Genomic DNA, 21,787 nt, shown 5'->3' on the forward strand with positions numbered 1-21,787 from the left:
AAGAGAAAACAAAAATAAGGAGGGTTAACACTGACCTATTCTAAGCTCTGTCGTAATTCCTATAGAGCTGTTTAGCTTGTAAACAAATCACATGTTGGATGTAGCTGAAACTGTAGGTATAATGTTTGAAACTTCATGCCCGGTGCAACACTATTGCCTGCAAGTATCTGATGGCTCTGAAAGACCCTGGGGAGCCTGCTGGAGGCTTTGCAGGAGCACTGCAGAGGTGGTTTGCGGAATCCCCGGGTGAACACAGGAGCAAGACTGCGCTTGCTCCTGTGCAGCAACGTACCATCCAGCCACTGCATCCTCTGTACGCTCCCTCCTTCCCCAGCAGTGAAAAGAATGCTTAGGAAGACACAACTGCTCTCGCACTTCGTCACATTCTTCTCCTGGTGCTCATGAGCAGTAGTGTAAGGACCTGAATTTGTTTCCACATACATATAGTTTGTAAACACTGACAGATCCAATCCATCCCAACAGAAGGGTGTGCGGAAAGCCAGCCTCAGAGCTGGAGGAACAGCTCTGCAGTGGCCCTCTCCCCAAGACAGGGCAAGAGCCATGGGCTTACTGAAACAAGCAGGTGAGCAGCTCTCTCAGCTCTGCCTGCGCTGGTGCAAGGCTGGTACAAGTCCCCAGGGCCATAGAGCAACACCACTTACACTGGTTTCACCAAGGCAAGAATGGGTCAGTGTCTTCACAGGATTTATTCAAAACACAAGAAAAAGCCTTCTTTACAGACATCAGGAGGGTATGCAAGAGGACATCAGTATGGAAGAGAACAGTATGCAAGAGGACAGCAAGGTGTCCGCCCCACCATACAGAGATTTCAGAACTACTTCTTCCATCATGCTGCCACGGGAGAATCCCTTCAATCAGAAAGAAGGTGCCCTCCTCGACTCTGTCTGTGCATCGCATGAGGAGCAGAGCATGCTCTCCTTCTTCACCACTCATGAAGCATGGAAGCAATGCATCTGCTCCCCACCTATTCAGGAAAAGCACACGGCAGCCCAGGCATCGCCTTGGTCAGCTTGCAGAGCACTGGCTCTCATGCAGCTATGTGGTATTTCTGTTACTGGAGACAAGCCAGCAAGTAATTTGCCAACAGCTGCAAAGGTAGACCAGCAGACAGCTGAAAAGAGGTGCTGACTTCAGTGAGTTCTCCCATTGGTGCCTCTTGCCCAAAAGGTTTCGGAAGTAAGGCTTCTTCTGTACCAAGCACAACACTGCACTGGAGGAGTTATGTTAACTCACATTTATTTTAAGCAATTAAAAAAGAAAAAAAGGAAAAAGATTTAAAAGTCTTGCAAGAATCACCAAACTGTGAATTGCCTCCCTCTGCCTTCGCCAAATATTCCTCCTGCTCTCAGAAGGCCTACAATTTGAAAGGAAGTTATTCTACAACCTGTTTGTAAAATCCAGTATTTTGTACTAGGAGTTCAGCCTGCCACACACAGCTTTGTTTCCATCTATCAGTTCCGCTCCAAAGAACTCCTAGGACTATGGGAACAAGGTTTACATTATTTCTCTTGTTTCTCAATAGACCAGGTTTTTGGCTGTCATAACCCCTTTGAAGTAAACCAGACTATCGTCAACATTTGATCCTGGCTTGTGCAATCTCTGCTTAGAAAGCATCTCCTGAGCCACCCATATGCCATGGGTTGACATGAAGACACAGATATCCACCTGCTGCATGAGCCTGGCTCCACTGGGAGTAAACTTATTGCAGTGGCTCGTGCAGACACCACGTGGATGTACCTCAATGTATTAACGCTGCTTTACAGCTGGGAGAAGTTAGGCAAAGCAGTCCTAAGAGCAAGTGTTACAATGTGGAAGAGCTGTCAAAACACACCAGTGCTTAGACCTAATGAATCTGACAACCCTGATTTCAAAAGTGCTTTGACAGTCAAGTAAAATACTCCTAAACACACTAAAAACTGATTTCCTAGCAATGCACATTTTGGAAGCCGGGCAAAGTAGCTTTCCCATGGATATAGATGTCCTCATCGGTGCCCTGGTTTATATGCTTCACCAGGTTTTTCTCAAACAGGAGGGGGTGGTAAGCTCCCATGGTACAGGCACGGTCGTGAAACCTCTGGTAATAGTGGCAAATGTCAGTCTGCCGTTTGGAAGGGAGGAACTCGTACACGTCCACTTCGTCACAGAGCGTCATCATGATCACAATGCCTAGGGAGGGAAAGAAAGCAGACAACCCCACATCAAGCCAGGGAACTGATTACATGTTGCAGCAAACAGGCGGTCAGCAAGGAGCATCGATCTCCAACGGGAAGGGTTTCCTTTCTGACAGTTCAGAGAAGAGGAGAAAACAAGCCCGGCCAGCCAGCCAGGGCTGTTTTGTGAAGCCCTCTCTTGCAAAGCAGATGAGTGACTTGCTTACAGCAGGCTGTTTACAGCCACAGCCATGCCAAAAGTCCACTTTTTAACAGTGCTGCCATTCTCCACGACCTTCCTGGAAACTTGAGCATGTGCCAACTGCGTGTTCCAATTAGCTGATCCAAACAGCCCATCTCAAACCTGCTTGGACAAGCAGTGGTGAGACCTTCACCTTTCCCCACCTGCCTCTTGTGAATGCAGGGGATATGAAAGGGGAGATGCGTTTGGAAATGGCTCATTGGAGACTGAGCAGCCTCTGTGCTTCAGGGCCCCCAGCTCCCCCGCAGCAGCAGAGCAGTGCTGCCCTCCCCTGTCTTCTGACAGGTGTGTGAACCACTTAAGGACATTCACACCGGTTTGGGCACGGCTCTGATGACTTTCTGGCCAGATTAGAAGTAAGCCGTATTTATTGACTTACTGTTCTTCCAAGGCACACAGTTTACATGACACTGTTTGAACCCATCCGTGAAAACACTTGTTTGGGTAAGGTGCATTTTAAACATGCTGTCATCCACCTTTTGAAATGATAGTTTTCATTCACACTTAGGCCTTCCAGGAAACCCAGGGCTGCAAACTGGAACTTGTCTGTGCCCTTGAGTCTGGAGAGGTGACTTGTTTTACGAAGGAGATAGCTTGGCCCAAACTTAAGTCACAGAGGGATTTGCTGTCTGGCATGGCAGGGTGCCTGCCTTCAAGCCCCTAATTCCAGCTAACAACAATTTTGCTGCTGAAGTCAATGACTCGCTGTTATGCAGTTGGCCTGCACGTATCCCAGCAATGATGCAGTAGGTGCTGGGCAAGAGCAAGGCTGTGAGAGGAAACTAGAGAGGTGACTGGCTTAAAGTAAGAAGTGATTCTGTTAACTCGGAGGTAGAAATGGTGCCTTTGCACCAGCAGTGATGGGAGCAGAGCTGGGAGCAGAGGAGGGGCTGAAGCACAGCAGCTGGACATCCATGTGGCATACAAGACCATACATCTATCTAGACTGGCTGAGAGAGCTGGTCTTGTTCAGCCTGGAGAAGAGAAGACCCTGGGGAAACCTTCCAAAAGTCTTCTTTTTCTAAAGGGGCAACAAAATAATCTGGAGGGAGGCTTTTGACAAGGGCCTGTAGGGACAGGACAAGGGGGATGGCTTTAACCTGACAGAGGGGAGACTGAGATGAGCTCTTAGGCAGAAGCTCTTCCCTGTGAGGGTGCTGAGGTGCTGGCACAGGGTGCCCAGAGAAGCTGTGGCTGCCCCATCCCTGGCAGTGCTCAAGGCCAGGTTGGACACAGGGGCTTGGAGCAACCTGCTCTAGTGGAAGGTGTCCCTGCCTGTGGCAGAGGGCTGGAACTGGATGAGCTTTAAGGTCCCTTCCACCCCAAACCAGTCTGGGATTCTACAATTCTGTGATTTCAAATATATGCGATCTTCCTGAGAAGTTCACTCCTTTTTATTCAGCTGGCACAACATTTGCTCTGCAGCAAGAAGGAAAAGCTCTGCAACAGCAGAATGTAAAATGAGCCCCTTTGCTGAGAGGCTGCATTTAGGATGCTGACAAGCAAAATGTTGGCATGTTGAATAAGGAGAAATACCTCTAAACCTTTCAGGGCAGCTATTCAGGCTGACCATCCGCAGTACCCCAGCAAGTCTTTAGCTATATATACTTTTCCACATATATATAGTTCCATATTTATATATGGAAAGCGTAATCAGACAAGCACTCAGATTTCATCTGCAGTAACCAGATTTAGTTGCCTGACAAAAGCAGAAGCTGTATTCTTCCTCTTTCACCCTGTGGGAATTGCAGGAATTGCTCTGGCACTAGAAGACAGAAATCCTAGAGAAGAAGACAGAAATCCTAGAGACCACCTTGATGCTGCAACCTGCTCTCCTGTTTCCACATGGAACCAAGCCATGTTTGTAACTGCTGTTTCAGAGGAGTGCTGCAAACTGCTTACTTGAACACAACTGAGCTGCTGCTTTAAAGACAGGCAGCTTCAGTTTCGGTATAAGACAAACACTGCAAAGGCAACTCTGATACCGAACTACCATGAATTTGTAGTTGGCTTTAAATAAAAGCATCCCAGAGAGTTCCTGCCTGCAAACTGCACCAGAAGTTTAGGGGAAAATTATCTTACCAAGCATTCCTGATGACGGTGGATTAGGCTGAATTTGCTCCAGGGAATTCTCCTGCAGAATATCCCAGAGCTGCCACTGCATTTTTGGATTCAGGATGTAGAAGGGCTGCTCTGGATGTGTGCTGCGATACGACTTGTAGCTTTCAAAAAAGTTGTAGTCTGGTTTCTTGTACCACTGTAAAACAGACACCGGAAGTCAGACTATTTATTTCTAGACCACTCATTTCCATAGCTATCGGGAAACAAGGAAGAGAGAACCTGTTATTGTCAGGGGGCAAATTTCGTGCTGTAGGCACACACACTCACTCACTATCCCCCACCACCTCATTTGCTCCTCGACTCACCACAGTGACTTAACTCAGTGAACCGAGCAGGGAAAGGTGCCAAATCTCAGTGAAGGACCATTAAATGAGATCAGCAACTTGCATACTTCCATTCTGCAGCCCCAATAGCAGATGGTGTTGAGAACTATGGCCTAAATGTTATAGACCCTAACCCCTCTCCACGCTGGAGTACAAAGCATTTTGCCAGCAAGTGTCCCCATCACAGCCTCCTAACCCAGACTGAGCTGATTTGCATCGTAAAACTTCCCCTTTCAGTAAAAACACTTAGGAGTGGTTTATGTTTTCTTAAAGCCATTTTGAGAGCCTTTTCCCTATGCTAAAAATATCCCCTCCTGGTTTTACTGACTCTTAAACATGCTGCACATACACCCTCATGTCTCCTGGAGGTGTGGGACTAGGCACAAGAATAAGCATCAGCGAGAAAATAGGAAATACAGTTCAGAGAGAGGAACGCAAAGACCTCTCAGTTACAGACAGAGCTTAAAATAAAAGAATGGGCTATTCACTCCTACCTGCTTTCACCCTGGGCCTCCAAATCTCATCACTTATCAAATAACACCCTTTTGTACCCAAAATGAAAAGTGAATGCTACAGGGATTGCAACACAAGCGAAAGTCTAGCTGACACAGACAGGAGGCATTTGCCAAGATCTTCAGAGGGTTTCCCAGTCCATTTATAATGAATCAAGTATGTCTCATGTCTGACTGGTGCTTGAAATACCCAAGCATCAACTGTCAGCAAATCTCATGCCAACTGTCAGGAAGAGATCATCCTCTAATGAGGTGACAACTGCTGCAGCCCAAGGGAAAGTAAAGGTAATGGGACCCATTGCACCTGGCTTGAGGCCCTTCACTGATACTAGGGACAAGCAAGTGTTTCCTTAGGAGCACCCATGATGGGATACTCTCAGAATTACATACAAACATACACATGCCAAGGAAAAGGTAAGAAAGAAGGGCCTTAAAATGAGCGATTGCCCACATTAGGAGGAAGTGGGTTAACAGATGCACTTCAAAGCATATCAATCTGATTTTATTTATAGAAAACTCAGCCTTACCTCATGAATTTCTGCATGATATGGTGCTGGATCCCAGACAATTAAGATTCCAGTGTTATATAGTGCTTCTCCCAGGAACTGCTGCTTCTCAACAGTTACGAGCTTGAAGAACAACAAATACAGTGATATACACTATGCTGTCAGAATCAGCAAGCAGTCAAGAAGTAAAACACAGCTGAATATAGCCACAACCACCCCCCTGCTGGTTACTGGGCATGCCCCACTGCATGCAGGCAAGGACAAAAACCCCAGTGATGCCCTTCCAGTGCCCACTCCAGTCCTGCTAACAGCACAGGATTTAGTGGAGGGCCACAAGAAAAACTGCCATTATGCTTTACAAGGTTTTCTCTATCCATCTTCAATAATAAAATAAGGACAGGACCCACAGAGTGCCCAGCCTGTATGATGGGTACCATCTCTAGAGCTACCAGAGGCAGGGGGGAACATCAGTTGCTGCCACCAGTCAGCAGGACAGTCCAGGAAGCGCCTAATGCAAACATGCTGTTGGCTTTACCAAGAACCTTCATTTGAACCGAAAGAAGTCTCCACATGGGTGGGTGGCTGCCCCATCCCTGGCAGTGTGCAAGGCCAGGTTGGGCACAGGGGCTTGGAGCAACCTGCTCTAGTGGGAGGTGTCCCTGCCTGTGGCAGGGGTTGGAACTGGATGAGCTTTAAGGTCCCTTCCAACCCAAACCAGTCTGGGATTCTATGATTCCATTAAACTATTCCAGAAGTGAAAAGGGTTTCCTCACATCTGTTCATAACTCTGCAGGATTAGGCTTTGGCCTTGACCACATGTAATGCCTGGTTCCATTTCCTTACAGTATCTAGAATATCTATCTGGAGTGTGCAACACTGCAGATGTGAACTTTTGCCTCTGCTCCATGGACACCAGAGGCAGAGGCAAGGAGAGGGCATAGGAGCTGGCACTAGCCACCCCTTACCCAGGAATGAGTGGGATGGAGCTTTATTTTCATTTCACTGTTTCTTGAAAGTCTAGAAATCTTTCAGTAACTTCCCTGGTGTGAAATACAGACAAGGAGGATTCGAGAGAGGCTGAGCAGCAGGGAAAGCAAAGGTCAGCCAAGCAAAGCCATGCAAGTTGGCGGAGGCACACAAACCCCAGAGAGCTGTGACAGGCACAAAAGCTAAATGGGTAAGAAACTAGGTGGGGAGCAGCTCCACAGCCCCAAGTCTTTGCTGTTTCCCTCCCCACACCACAGAGCTGGCTCTTGGCACTACTAGTTACCTATCAGTCACTTAACCCATCTGCTGGAGGAATTGGGCTCCCCAGATACCTTTAGTACCTATTTGTTCTGTTTAATAGCAACTGATTCTTTCTAAGTGGTTACATTCAATTGCTACATGATTTATTTGTCTTACCTGGCTTTTTGATCTTAGTTATCTGATCTACTGATTTCCTAGTTATTTTGTTGTTTGGCCAAATCACTGTTTAGCAAGTATCTCGCTAGTACAGCCCTACCCTTCTGGTGTGTTTATTGACTGTATCAAAATGAGCTCCTCTGGCTACCGCAGTCAATGCCCTGTAATCTAAACATGCTCCCCTTTCCCATCACAATCTTACTCCATTCCACCAACGTGCTATCTCCTTTCTCTTCCTCCCTGCAGACTCATTAGTGCCAATAACAGCAAACGCAGCCAAAGCAGAGAGTGTTCTCCATGACAGCGAGAAGCCAGCTGAGGAGAACTGTAAACAAGGGCTGGAAGGAAGGAGGTACTCCGGTTCTTGGTCAGCTCTGCAGAAAGGAGTTGTGGCCTACATTAGAACAACATTAGCATTCCCCACACACACTCTTCAGCCCTTAGTTTTGTAAGACGTGACTGCTTTCCCAGGGCAAATCGATGCCTTGTGTAAGATTGCAGGAAAACATGTCATTAAAGGGAGCGTTACTGATGAACCAGCGAAGGCCTAAGAAAATAAGCAAGATGATGTGAAATAATTTGTTTAGTAAGAAATAAACACCAAGCTACCAAGCTTGGGGACCTATGAACCTGTTCTCTAATCTGAGGATCCCTAATTCCCTCCCTGTCCTGCCATCTCCTTCACTTTGGGAATGGACTAAGGATTGGTCAGTAAGAGGAGCCAAGCCACAGCCCCATCCCTGTTCACAGTGACTACTTATAAGAGCAGGCAGGACAAATTACAAATTAGAGCTTGTCCAGCTAGGACCTGATGCCTGCAAGAGCAATCAGCAAGGCAAGGCAGAGCTCCTGCAGCAAGCTGAATACAAAATGCAATCAGGCAACCCCACTAACAAGAAGGTTAACATCATGTCACCATGACTAGAACAGCACCGAGCTATTAAAAGTGCAAATAAAACACAGAGGAAAACCAGGCTCCCAGAGCAGTGATCCCTGGAGATAACAGGGACTGCAAGCAGAGCCGTTCAGCTTTGAAACTCCAGAAGAGGGACTCCTGCAACCAGTCACATGGAGAGCATCTTCTGCCCTGTTCAGCAGCTAGATCAACACTGCATTTGTTAAGTTAACTTTAGCCTGTAAAAACTACAACAGTTTTGCTCGCCTCATACCTGAGGTTTTCTAAGCTAGCGTCTCCATTCAGAGGAGATGGTGGCAGATGAAAAACATCCCCCATGTCTGCAGGTTGAGCAGCATGGAGAGCCGAAGCACTATATGATATGGCTGTAACTCTACTTGGTCCAAAATATGAGCATCCACATGGAGAGCTATGGCTGCTATATTACAGCTGTACAATCACACGCTTCCCCTCCTCCCTGTGCAGATAACCCTGGTATATAACACACAGGTCAGGTTCATGTTTTTGCTGATAAATGACTTTATAAAGCAGTAAGTTTGGCCATGAGCACATCCTCCAGAGAAGGTTTTCTTTAGTGATAACACCCATCTGACATCACAAAAACACACACAGAAGTGAAAGATAAAAAAAGTGAGAAGTCAAACAGGGCAGAGGAAGAAGGATGTCAGCAGCCAGACATGTTTCCTAAAACCAATTTGGTTCAGACAGGAACACTCGTCAGACTGGTGGTTTAACACAGGGGAGCTGCATGCAGCAAGCAGCAGAACAGAGCACGGCAGCAAGGGGAGAAAGTGAGACGTAAGGGCAGGAAGAGATAGCAACGGCATTTGCGCAAGAAGCAAGGACATCCAAAGGCACATGTGGAAAGCCCTGTTCTGTCCAGCTTCATTTAAAAGACCTCCTAGCAGCAGATGAACACAGCAGCCCCAAGGACATGGTTGTATCAGCCTGCTGCTCAGCTCCCAGGCAGCACAGGGGAGGTGCACAGCTCTGCCACGTCGGCATGCGTCCATCAGACCTACCTGGGAATTCACAAGACGAATGGTTGTCTTTTGCCCCACATCTTCTTGAAACCCCTTGATAGGAGCCCCATTGAATCGCAAGACGGCATCATGGCTGTCTGAAAGCAAACCACAGTGAAAACCTGTGAGCTGACAACTGGCTTTTGAGTGGTACAAGGGATGTGCAATAGTTCATTCACCTGCATTTCTAATGCAATCTGGCCAGTCCCTGGCTTTCCATGTGACAACTGTAAGTACCAAGTCAGATTCTGTGGAAGAAGTTGTTAGTCTGACTTCATGATCAGTATACTTTTAAAACCCCACTTCCTTAAACCACAGTCCCCTGGCAGGCTGAGAGAGCAGCCCTAACATTCACTTTGCACAGAGGAGCACAGCATCTCCCTCCCTCTTCTTCTTTCCAAACACTTTACCGGCAGATAGACCGATGTATAATTAATTTGCCACGTCGTTGGCTGCAGACTAAGGAACTAGGAAATAACAGTGAGCCAGCGTCCTCTCTTATAGCCTGGAGGTTGACCAGCCTGAGACACATGTATAATAACCACAGTGGAAAGTACAGCTGACTTCAGCCTCCCACGTTACAGAAATAAAACCACTGCTGTGCATTCAACAGGCACAGCTTGTTACATGCCTCGGGATTCACTGCATTTTCCTCTGCTGGCATCATCTCTTAAGATAGCACAGCATTCCTCCAGCACCCTCCTCTGCCTTGGCACAGCCAGCCAGGCTGTTGTAATGCCACAGAGCCAGGCTGTTGCTGCTGCAGGACAGAGGGCGTTCATGCCTGTCACCCTGGTTTCTCCATACCTACTGGCTAGATTCAGATATAGAAAACATTTCACGTGGTCAGAAGCCTTGGTTTAGTGGATCTGGACCAAATTTCCTGCCTTTGCACTGGGGCCACACAACCACAACTCATGGCAGCTGCCCTGGGGTCCTTCCCCAGGCAGGGCAGAAGGGCTCACCTGGTCCAGAACCAGAGAATCCCAGACTGGTTTTGGTTGGAAGGGACCTTAAAGCTCACCCGGTTCCACCCCCCTGCCACAGGCAGGGACACCTTCCACTAGAGCAGGTTGCTCCAAGTCCCTGTGTCCAACCTGGCCTTGAACACTGCCAGGGATGGGGCAGCCACAGCTTCTCTGGGCACCCTGTGCCAGTGCCTCAGCATCCTCACAGGGAGGAGCTTCTGCCTAATGGCTAATCTCAGTCTCCCCTCTGTCAAGTTAAAGCCATTCCCCCTTGTCCTGTCACTGCAGGCCGTTGTAACTGGGTCTTTCCAAGATCATTGTCTTGAAAACATGGCCATCCTCAGGAGCAATGCTGGAGGATCGATAATCACTGGCGGCAAAGACTAGTTTCTCATCTACTTTATTCTTACAGACAAGTGAATCTTGTTTGGAAGCCTTCCAAAACAACACACAAAACCTAGAAAGGTGAAGTTCCTGAAAAGAACTTGTCCACGCTGAGAAGCAGCTCTGTAGTTAACCATTACAGACCCTTACCTCCACATTCTACCTTGCACCCACAGAGTAAAGGGTTATAATTTTCCCATTTAACTTCTGCCGGACACCAAGTGTTATTATGCCCTAAATCTGCATTTTTAAAGGGTGTTCAGTGACTGCTCAGGCAGAGTTCCCGGCTCTTCGAAGCACTCTGTTTCCACGTGGTTGTGCTGCACTTGCTGTTTCTCCCATCACATTTTTCACTAGTAATTCATAAACTCCAGTAACACCGAGAGCCCAGTAAGATATGAGCTGCTGTTTGCAAGCTTCTCCCTGTTCTGCTCTGCCAGCCTCCCTTACAGTGCCTAATTGCTCATTTCATGTGATTACACAGAACAAGTATTTCCTGGAACAACAATTCAGCAATCTGCTGCGCTCATCTGCACAAGTGCTTCATTGCAGGCTTGTCAGATCTAGCACCTTTTTGGCTCCTTCCTCCAACAAAACCGCTTCTTTTCCTATGTGGAAATACACCACGTGAAAACTAGGGAAAGAAGTATATAAATACACTGAATTCTCCTGAAGTGTTCAATATTCAACTCAAGGTTGCAAGTGCCCAAAACTCTGCACTAGCAGAGATGACTGCTTGAGCAGAAAGGTTAAAGTCTGCGACCAAGGTGTGAGGAACACAAGCCACGGACACCCGCAGGGGTTAACGGCATTTGCCTCGGGCACATTACAATAGTGACCTTCACAACATCCATCCCTTGTGATCTGGAACAAACTGGTGTTTCAGTTTCAGGGACAGGTTCAGAGACAGGCTGTAGGAACAATGGAGTGGCTTTCCATGCCTGACATCCTTCCAGCTGTGTCACAGCCAGAGCACAGCCCGCTGCATTTCCTGGCTGCTCCAGTTCTGAATCCAGTTCTTTTGTGGGCTGCATTACCACAGTCCATAAACCCTCAGCTCTTGAGAGGGTCTCTTTACCGAGGAGCGAACAGTTTTATCAGTGTGAAGGGGTCTAACAGAGACACCCTTGCACACAAGCCAGCTGTATCAGGGGAACACGTTCAACAGAAGGTCACTGCCACAGAAACCTTTAGCTACTGAACTTCAAGGGGCACCTAAACAAGCCAAAGGTACTCAGAGGAAAAGCCAGAACTGGCTTCCCAAGCCTTGACCCACCTAACCTCAAACACTCCCAAGAGGTGGAAACAATCACATCCCAGATGCAGTTTTTACCAGGAGGCAATGCTATCCTGGTTCATACCACCACAACCGTTTTCATCACGCCTTTCGTAGCATTTCTACACACTTCAGGCTGTTCAGCCTCATTCTAAGCACAGAGGAAATTGGAAGAGAACTTCTGAGAAAGTATCAGAACAAAACGCTGACCCTCCCATAAGGACCCTGGGACTATGAAGGAACTATGAAGGACTACGGCTGGAGGCTTTACCCAAGCTGTCTGTGAATAATGGATTAAAAGCTATCCATCTACTTGTTTCAGAGGATGAGGTTCCTTGCAGATTAGTCCGGGCCAAAGGGACCTGATCCAACAGACAATTTATGAACACACTGATGTCCGCAAACAATTTCCACTGGAGAGAAAACTCCTCTAGGCTTTAAAACTTCTTCAGTGAAGCTGCAGTTTAGCAAAGTGTGAGCCTCAAACAAGAACTAGTGAAGAAAGCTGAGGGAACTGCAGGCACAGGAGAATTTTCTGCCAGGCACAAAATCCTGAGGTGAAGGCTGCAGCGCTGGTTTCCCCTGCATGCTTCTTACTTCTTTGGTATCAAAACATTCAGTACGAGACCAGTGCTTCAGCATTTATTAATTAATGCATTAATGTCAGATAAATATGGTCAAGTAAGACTTTGCAAAGCACCATCAAACTTGGTCTAAAGGAGAGATAAAATAAAGCCCTGTAAAAGTTTTGCCATGGTCTTCTGGGCCAAACTCAAGATACTGCCTTATGATTCAGAATGAAAGCCACAAGAACCACAGCATCACTGAGACTGAAAGGGATCTCTGACGACTGCCTGCGCCCGACCCCTGCTCAATGCTGGGTTAACTACGGCACATTGCTAAGGGCTGTGTTCAGGGTTTTTTTACCCTAATTTAGTGTTTTCTTTCACTTCCTCTCTGAAGAAGTCTTTCTGAATAAAAAGATTTCTGACTGTTGACTATGCAATGAGGGCATTTGCATTACTTAACCCACCCAAACGCTCTCAAGAAACAAACACTCAAGGAGCCCCTCCCTGGTATCCAGTGTCAGTGCTACCCTTTAGTGATGCCAATGTGATCATGAACGTTGAAAGGACTAGCTGGAATAGAATTACCTGCACATGTGTCATGTCCTCTTAGCTGAACCCAACACTTACGCTCTCTTGGGGCTTGCCTATTTTGGTCTGCCCAAGGTCTAAGGCTCCCAAGCATCGTGAGTCAGGGCATCAAAATGCAGCCTACCCTGTGCAGCCTGTACACCCAGAGAGGAAGGGAAAATCTGATCATTATTCTTACCTCGTCCTAGGCTGTAGCATTCACTAACTTTAGAAGAAGTTTAAGGATAATATTTCAACTTATTTTAAACACACCACACCAGACTTATTGGGAAGAGCATGACAGTAGGCTGCTTCGATTCAGCGTTAGTTATAAAACAATGTAATTTGACTTTATGCTAATAGGAAGATACCAACCTATCTCTTGTCCCAGATGAGATGATCGCAGAGACCCTGCTGAGGACACGACAGCACAGCGCCCCAGGTGGCCCACTGTTTCATTGAGGCTTTTCCCTGGTAGGTATTGCTGCCATTCAGAGGTATCAAAAGGACCATCCGATCCCTGTATCATGGTGACGTTCACCCTGTCCCGTAGCTGGCAGAGCAGCTTCTCTGGGCTGAGTTTAGCAGCATTCCTCTTCCCCTTGTAAGTCACATTGTACTTGTTCATGGACAGGTAATTTTTTCTGACCTTCTGCAGCCTAGGTATGAGATTTCTCGATGAACTGTCCTTATCCCATACCTTCATAGAGTCTGTTACTTTCTTGGACTTCTCAGCTATTCCAGAGATGCTGTCTTTCACTTGGTTGTGGTTACCAAACCATGTTCTGGGTATCACCCCCAGTTCACTGGCTGCTTCACGGAAAAGGCCCTGTGATTTAAGTGGGTTCCACTTTTCTGAAGTCTGTAAATCATCAGTCTCAGTCTTGAAAGGAACATAGTAGCTTCTTCTCGTCTCTCTCCACAGGCAAATTGTCAGCGCTACCAGTATCACCACAAGAACACACATTAATTTTTTCAACACATTGACGTGAACCATAGTGTATGGTGCATCCAAATGGGACAATGAACATGGGGCAGGAAGCTGGTCCTGGAAGAGAGGAAAACATCTTAGTCAGGGCTGTGTGCACAGGCATGAGTATACCATAGAATGCTTGGGCTGGAAGGACCTCGAAGACCATCCAGTTCCAGCCCCCCTGCCACAGGCAGGGACACCTTCCACTAGACCAGGTTGCTCAAAGCCCCATCCAACCTAGACTTGAATATAGATATATAAAAGTTATAAACATCAGTGCGTGGGCCATGGAAGGGGGAAAAGAGAACATCGGGGCAATTTTACAATTTCAGGCTGTTTAAAGATCTCATTTCAAAGTCCACCACCTCAAATACTATGCAGAAAGACTTGAGCTGCCTATTAGCCTCAGATGCTAACAGCGGTCTGAGGCCACTGCCACTCAGACCTTTTTCCTGTTCCCTGCCACAAGTGACAGTTAAGTTTAACCTTGCCAGTATCATACCAGCAGCAGGGTAAGTCTCCATTTCACTTCCCTTATCTCCCATCCCAGTCAGCCAATATCCAAATCCCATCACTAGCATTTCAAGAACTGAGCTCCTACTTGGACCATAAGCATGAACACTAATGAAGCATATAATGGGGCATATAACTATGGGGAAGAAAACCCAAAAGCTGTGATGTCATGAACACCAGGAGCTTCACCAGCCTGGTACTGCTATACTCGGTGACTTCCCAGGAAACTCCTTCAAGCCTGCAGTGGTCTGAGTGCATTCCCAACATGCAACCTCTCTAAACAGCTGGGAGCCCATGAATCCACAGCAGGGTTTGAGGCATGTTTGGTTCATAAATGCACTTTGAAAAACATTACTCAAGGTACGTCACCCCTGGAGAAAGCAAAGCCAAGCCCTGTCGTGTACAGTGCTGCCTGTCCTCTTTCGTGCTTCCTCACACTAGTGGACACCTCCAACTCCCATCATGCTATACAAGGGGGAAATTCAATAGGAGTGCCCAAATGGCAGCTCAGCCTGGGCAGCACAAGGGACTGGTGTGGGAAACATCTGCTGAGGCGTAAACACCTTGTGAGCAGAGCATGAAACCACAGAACATAGGAGGGCAGATGCTCATTTTCCTACACGGCTGCTCTGCGGTGCGCCCAAAAACCATGGGAGCAGTACAGAGACATGGGTGTCTTCAAGAGACAAACACATGCAAATCACTACCCGTCTAAGAGAGACACTAGTAACAACTCCCTCCTCCAGCAACTTCCTGAAAGCAAGCAGTGCTAAGCTCTGGTACTGAGAAGTTACCGAGCTACCAACACACTACCTGTGGATAAGGCAGCAGCTCTGCACCTCAAGTCATTTTTGGCTGTTGGCAGATTTTCTTCTGAGCATTTAAGCAGGACGCTCCAAAACACAGCAGCTCTGTGATGCACTGGGGAGTTCAAGAAACACCTGCAAAAATAAGGAGACAAAAAAGAAACCAAATCACTATTGTGGAAGAGCTTTGTAATTCTGGGACTGAGCAAGTATTTCTTCAGGTGAGTCCTGCATTCCCCAAGAAGCTGTTACTCAGGCATGGAAGGGCCAGCAGCAAACACATTAGCACCACATAAGCCTTTTCAACACTTAAATGCCCACTCAGAATGGGCATCTTCCTTGTTAGCCTGAAACCTGCTCTCAGCTAAAGCAGGAACTGTTTCGCAGGCTGGCTGCTCTATGCCTCCACCAGACCCACAGCCTTCTCTACGGAGAAGGCTCTGAGCAGTGGATACACCTGTAATGCAGTGACTGGAAAATCCCATCACTGATGCTTATAACACGATGACCAGAGGACACGAAAGGAAAGAAAAAGCTAACTTTTCTGAGGGAAATATCTTCCTGCCCATTCTTGGGCAATTCGTGCACTCCTCCTCAAATGCAAGGGCTTTCTTAGAGCAAATGAGTACGAAAAGCTGTTTTACAACATGTACCTCAACACACAGGTCGTCAAAAAATAGACAAACGTGGTTTAGACTTTACAACTTCACTCTACCAAGGAAATACAGCAAGAGAAAGGGAGATTTCACAGCATTATACAATTCAAGAAGTAGCTTGCTTTTGCAGGAACTCTGAGTCAGTACAATGCCACATAAGCTAGAACAGAAATGCTACCCTTCACAGGATTAAATACAAAATTATTAAAGCACCCTAATGCTGGCTATTTCTATTTTCTTTTAACTCTATTAAGGAACATAACTTGATTTCTTACAGAGCACCCTAAAAGTTTAAAACAAACATTGTTCTACCTCCAGTTCTTAAATAACAACAAAAAGATTAGAGAAGCACAAGTAATTCTAGTCTTTCTTGAAGTAATTTCCCCTGCCTTGATAGGCCATCTTGCTTTCCATTTGCTTGAGAAGCCAGCACTAGAAAAGCATGCTGAGTCTTTTTGGCCAGTATGGCTTCAGATGCAGAGGTACAGCAGTCTGGAGCAGCCAGGAGAGGAGGCAGGACATTGCTGTGCTCTCTTCAGAGAGCTGTTAGAACCATAGAATCACAGAATGGTTTGGGTTGGAAAGGACCTTAAGCTCATCCAGTACCAACCCCCTTGCCATGGGCAGGGACACCTTCCACTAGAGCAGGTTGCTCAAGACCCTGTCCAACCTGGTCCTTCTTATGTTAAGGACACCAGAACTACATCAGTACTTCAAGTGGGGTCTTCCCAGAGCACAGCAGAGGGGGAGAATCCCCTCCCTTGACCTGCTGGTTGCACTCTGGGGATGCAGCCCAGCACACGGGTGGTTTCTGGACTCAAGCACACACTGAAGCCGGGCATGGGGAGCTTCTCATCACCCAACACCCCCAAGTCCTTCTCCACAGTTCCTATTCTGCTGTGGTCTCTGTAAGACACTCTCACCCCTGCCTCTCCCCTGTCTCCTTTGCAGATGGAAACCCTGCTGGGCCAGTCTGCTCGATGTCTGCCTGCTGCCCTCGGGAACAGAGCCACATCAAGGCAGGAGACTGCAAAAGCTACCTCCTAAAGGGGAAAGCACCACTGCTTCGGCTTCCAAGCTGTCAGAGGCTCTGCAGGCAAACCACACTTAGACAGCAATGCTTTCCAAATCAAGATACTCCAAAATAGAGTTATCAGGCATCAGCTTAGGACAAAGCCCTCCTAAAACATCTCCCTCCAACCATGCTTCATGCAGCCCCCAACCTGACTTTATTCACACTATACTTCTTAACACAGGATAAGTGATTGGCTTCTGGGAAACTCAAGCAAGATCATCTGCACATGCAGGAGAGATGCTCCACACCACAGGAGATGCCCTGGTTGCCCCCCCACCCTGCAGAATCAAGGCCCTGTGGGGCTCTGCCATGCTTTTGACTTCAGAAGCTTCTCCTGAGGGTTTTCCATGGGGAACTGATAACAGGCGTATCTCAGTACCCCGAGCTTTTGTTTCCCAAGGCTAGGATAATCTAGGAGTGGCAGGTTCACCACAGTGGAACAATCTTACAGGTCATTGCAAGTTCCTGCTGGAACACTCCTCCTGGTGCCACACAGCAGAAGATGCCAAACAAGTCACACCACATCTTCTCCTCTCCAGGCCATGCAAGGGAACCTGTAGAACTCACCTTCAGCACCCAGCATAACACAATCCTTGCCTTCGACAGCTGTGCATGCTGTTGCAACATGAACAGTTATTTTGCTTTGATTTGTAGGCTGGCAAAGTAGGTTCTGCAAGCAAGAACATTTTAGCAGAGACATGACATTTCTAGGTACCTCCTGTCCTCCACCCTGGATTTGCTGCGGATCAGTTTAATTGTTACTACTACTTCATACGGTATGATTTTATTTTATATGTACAACCAGTGTCCTAACATGAGGTCCCTCTCAGGCATTCTGCCACCAAACTTTTCCTGTGGAGCAGGAAGGCATCTGCTCTTCCAGGCCAAATGAGATGGCTCACAAGCAGTGTTCTCTTTCCACACCTCTAGCTAAGTCACTTGGGTGAGCTTCTGCATCACAGCAGTTAGTACAAAGGTGCTCTTTTAAAGGTGATGGAAACTTACCATCAAACAAAGCTGAGAGTGTCAGCTATGAGTAGTACTGAGAAAGGACAACAAACCCCAACACTCCCAAACCTATAAAAATACTTAAACAAATAGCTGCTGCCTTCCTGACACCTAGAGCCTGACGTGGCCATGGGGTGTAATGCTGGCTGGCCAGCAGGCAGGCTAAGCCCACACAACAAGTCCTCTGGGGGTAAATTAATCCTGTGCAGAGAACAAGTGAGTAATGCAGTATCTTCATGGCAGTCACGGAACTATATCCTGCCCCCACACTCTTATACTTAACCTTTATTGTCCAATATCTCACTGAACTTGGAACCATCCAAGCAGGGATGGTTCAGATGCTGCTGTGCACCCAGGGAGCTGTGGCCAGCAGTGGCCTGGCAGAGAAGAACACACAATCCTGATTTCCCCACAGCAGATTAACCCTAAAACTGCTAACAACAGTGTCTCCACCTTGTTAAACAAAAAGAGGGAGAAAAAGGGGGTGGGGGTGGGGGGTGGGTGAATGAACGAGCTGTGTGGATCGGTTTAAACCATGACACAAGCCCTTACCTGTCTCCGATAGTAAGTGACAGACAGCAGATGCACAGAGAAACCCCGTAAGCACAGACCAACATATGAATGTATTTCTCTTCCAGTAAATGCACACAGCTTCCAAAAAGCTGTGTCATCAGCTGTACCAATGCCCATCCTCTGCACATTTGTTTAATTGCTTCTTGAAACCACCTGCATTTCCCAGACAGCCTGAGGCCATGAATCCTGCAACTGCATACTGTGCGGGGTCAAACCCTCCTCGAGCCGCTTCACACCAGCAAAGCCCATCTGCCTGCATTTCTGCACATCCTTCACGGTCACACCACCTATCCCAACACCCTCCTATCCACACTGGCTGCTCTTCCAGCCTGAATCCCGTGAGTTCCAAACCCTCCTTGCACAGAAGCTTTTCCATACCTCCAACTGTCTTTGCCAGCTTCTCCAGCACCATTAGCAGCGCGCGAACATCCCTCCAGGCAGGCACACCGGGACACCCCAACCACACACGCTCAGGCCACGTGCTCTGGCAGCAACATAACCATGGGGCTGCTTTGTTCTCCCTCCAAAACTTCCTCCACTTCTATTTCCCTTCCTGGCTGTTTCTAAAGCCCTCAGCTCTAGGCTGTCAGTGGTGACTTCAGGGTATTTTGCAAGCAGCACTGACTCACTGAGAGTTGTCCCTCAATAGCAGCACAGGGCGGAGGGCAGGAATAAAACACTACTGAAGAGCATTGTCTTTCCCCTACCAGCGCAAGCTTCCTTTGATGCTCAGCCACCCAGGATCACTGGATCCCTCTGCAGCTCTGCTCAGTGCCTTACTGTCGTCTCAGCAACCTGCAGAAGACAAAGCCAGCCAAGCCCTTAACCCAGCCCTTCCTCCTCTCCTTTGCAGATCCTGTTATCACTGCTCAACGGCAGAGATCTCAGAGCAAATCCCTGTGGGACTTCTGTGATATTGTGAAACCTGACCCCTTGGTTTCCTACCCACAAGGCAGTCACGAATCCAGACAGGAGCTTTCTCACCCCACAACAGTTTAGGGTATTATGTTTTGGGTTTTTTTCCCTGAGGATCTCCATGAGCAATCTCACCAAAACCTGGAAAATTCAAGCACGCTGTTTTCCTCTCTCCAGGCTCACTAACTTCTGAAAAGAAGAAAAGAGGGAACAGGCAGATTGATTTGAACAGATGATGAGATTTCTTCATTAATTCTTATATATTCTACTGCTGTTGGTTATTTTTATTATGTTTACAGCTCTGAAGCAATGCATTTCAGAGGAACGCTGATGGGATCCAATCATGTCAAATAACACCTTTAATTTCAACTAAATGGCAATTTAAGAGATGCAGTCCTTGGGGACAGGCACATGCAGGGATCATATCCACCTGCTCTACTACGCCTCTCCTGCTCCCTCCATTCATACATCAGCATCATTCACCTGTGATTTTCTTGCCTCTGATGTATGCACAAAAGCTTTTTACTTTATCAAGTTGTTCCTCAGCCTGTTTTGGGAGTAATGTGATAATGACTTCATATTTAAACTTAGAGCATTTACAGTTCTTTCCAGGTTTCCTTCATCCATGCATTTCCATCTGTACCCACATCTGTGCCACTTTTGTTTCCAGCTTTTACTGCAGTGTTTTTAACTGGTTTTATGCTCCTCTCTAGAAACACTTTATGCTTTAGTGACCTTTTTATTCTCTTCTTTGTCCATTCTCCTTACTAACCCTTTAATACAGCCAGTGCCTGTGAAGAGAGTAATGGCTGGTAGCAGAGGCAGAATGAGTTCACATGAAGGTGTGTGAGAAAGAGGATACCTAAAGGGGAAAGACATGGAGGTGCAGGGCAGGACTCATAGAATAGCTAGGATTGGAAAGGACCTGGTTCCAACCTCTTGCCATGGGCAGGGACACCTCACACTAGCCCACATCACCCAAGACTCTGTCCAGCCTGGCCTTGAACACTGCCAGGGATGGAATTCCTCCATTCAAATCAAATAACATACCCAGAGAAAGCGAAGAGGGAAAAAAACTGGGATTCAAGCAGCAACCTTAAATCCACATCTGCCCTTTAAATTCCCTATTCCTATCCTGAGGAGAAATAAATATGAAGAGCCTTTATAGTGTTAAACAAACTATGATCACATGCCATCTTGCAAATGAAGAAGCTAAACTTCTCTTGTACTTGCTACATCAGATGAAAGGTGACAATACATTTGATCGAGCTAAAGATCTGTTTCTCCGGAGCTGCGTTTCAGAAGATCCATCTGGGACTTTATTTAGCCTGGCCTGTTAATTCAGTTTTGTAAATATACAAACAGGGAAGACTGGCTTGTGCTTTTTTTCCCCCCAAACACAACTGTGCTGTGAAAATAAAACATCTGTTGAGTCATACATTTCAGTAAGTGTTTCCAATGCCATCAAACAGAACAAAAAAAGGCGGGGGGGAGTGCAGAATGAGGAATTTTTATGTGGAGCATGAAGAAGTGAGGAACACAGTTACATTTCAGATGATGCATCGAGACCCTAACCAAGTCACTTGCTAACAAAATAAATCATTCCATTAGTCCTGCCTGCATTAAAAATCTCTGCATGTGCCAGAAAAAATATGCTGCTACCACAGCTGGCAAAAGGAATCCTCTAGGAGAACAGGAGAGGCAGATCTGGGGGGGAGGCACAGGGGAAAGTTTAAGCATGTGTTTCATTTTGGTTTGACATGTCAACAAACACTGGGATTTAATAAAGGCAGAAACCTTAACTTCTGGCTGTCAGCCCTTTATCCCCCCTTTTTGGTCCCATATTGGTTTTGGAGGATGACTCTGCATAGCAGCACATTGCGTCCCCTTCTGCTCCAGTTAAAAAGCAGCTGTTTTGCTTTTGGGCACTGCAGATGCTCCACCAGGCACCTGCAGAAGCAACCTCATGGTCACCATTGGCCACAGAGACCCAACGCAAGAGGCTTCCCATCTCCAGCTCCCGCCATCCTGCCAGATGCCTGCACAGCTTGGGCCCAGGGCCAGTGCCTACCACAGCATGGTCTTAAGTGCATGTTTGGAGCTGTTTGAGCTCAGCTGTAATAAACCACTTTATGTTATCAAGTATGACATATACAATGAGAAATCTGCACCTGAGCATCTGGACCAGGTAACCCATGCGGTCAAGGACAGGCCAGCAGTTTAACAGGGGACATTTAGAGTAGACATTAAGAAGTTCTTCCCTGTGA

General features: G+C 47.1%; 1 protein-coding gene across 5 annotated transcripts in view; it reads right to left on the reverse strand.

Annotated features, from left to right (window-relative positions):
• Positions 1-688: 688 nt before the first annotated feature.
• The window catches only part of ST6GAL1 (ST6 beta-galactoside alpha-2,6-sialyltransferase 1), a 45,411-nt gene continuing 24,312 nt past the window's right edge, over positions 689-21,787 (reverse strand). For all 5 annotated transcript variants that reach the window (XM_065675461.1, XM_065675464.1, XM_065675465.1 and 2 more), the window contains 6 exons: positions 15,301-15,428; positions 13,377-14,049; positions 9,238-9,335; positions 5,917-6,018; positions 4,516-4,690; positions 689-2,187 (listed from right to left, as the gene is read on the reverse strand). In XM_065675461.1, the coding sequence (XP_065531533.1) occupies positions 1,946-2,187; positions 4,516-4,690; positions 5,917-6,018; positions 9,238-9,335; positions 13,377-13,998 (1,239 nt within the window). In that variant the 5' untranslated portion in view covers positions 13,999-14,049; positions 15,301-15,428 and the 3' untranslated portion in view covers positions 689-1,945. The remainder of the gene's footprint in view (positions 2,188-4,515; positions 4,691-5,916; positions 6,019-9,237; positions 9,336-13,376; positions 14,050-15,300; positions 15,429-21,787) is intronic.

This window comes from Lathamus discolor, chromosome 3, assembly GCF_037157495.1.
Source record: "Lathamus discolor isolate bLatDis1 chromosome 3, bLatDis1.hap1, whole genome shotgun sequence".
Lineage (NCBI taxonomy): Eukaryota > Metazoa > Chordata > Aves > Psittaciformes > Psittacidae > Lathamus > Lathamus discolor.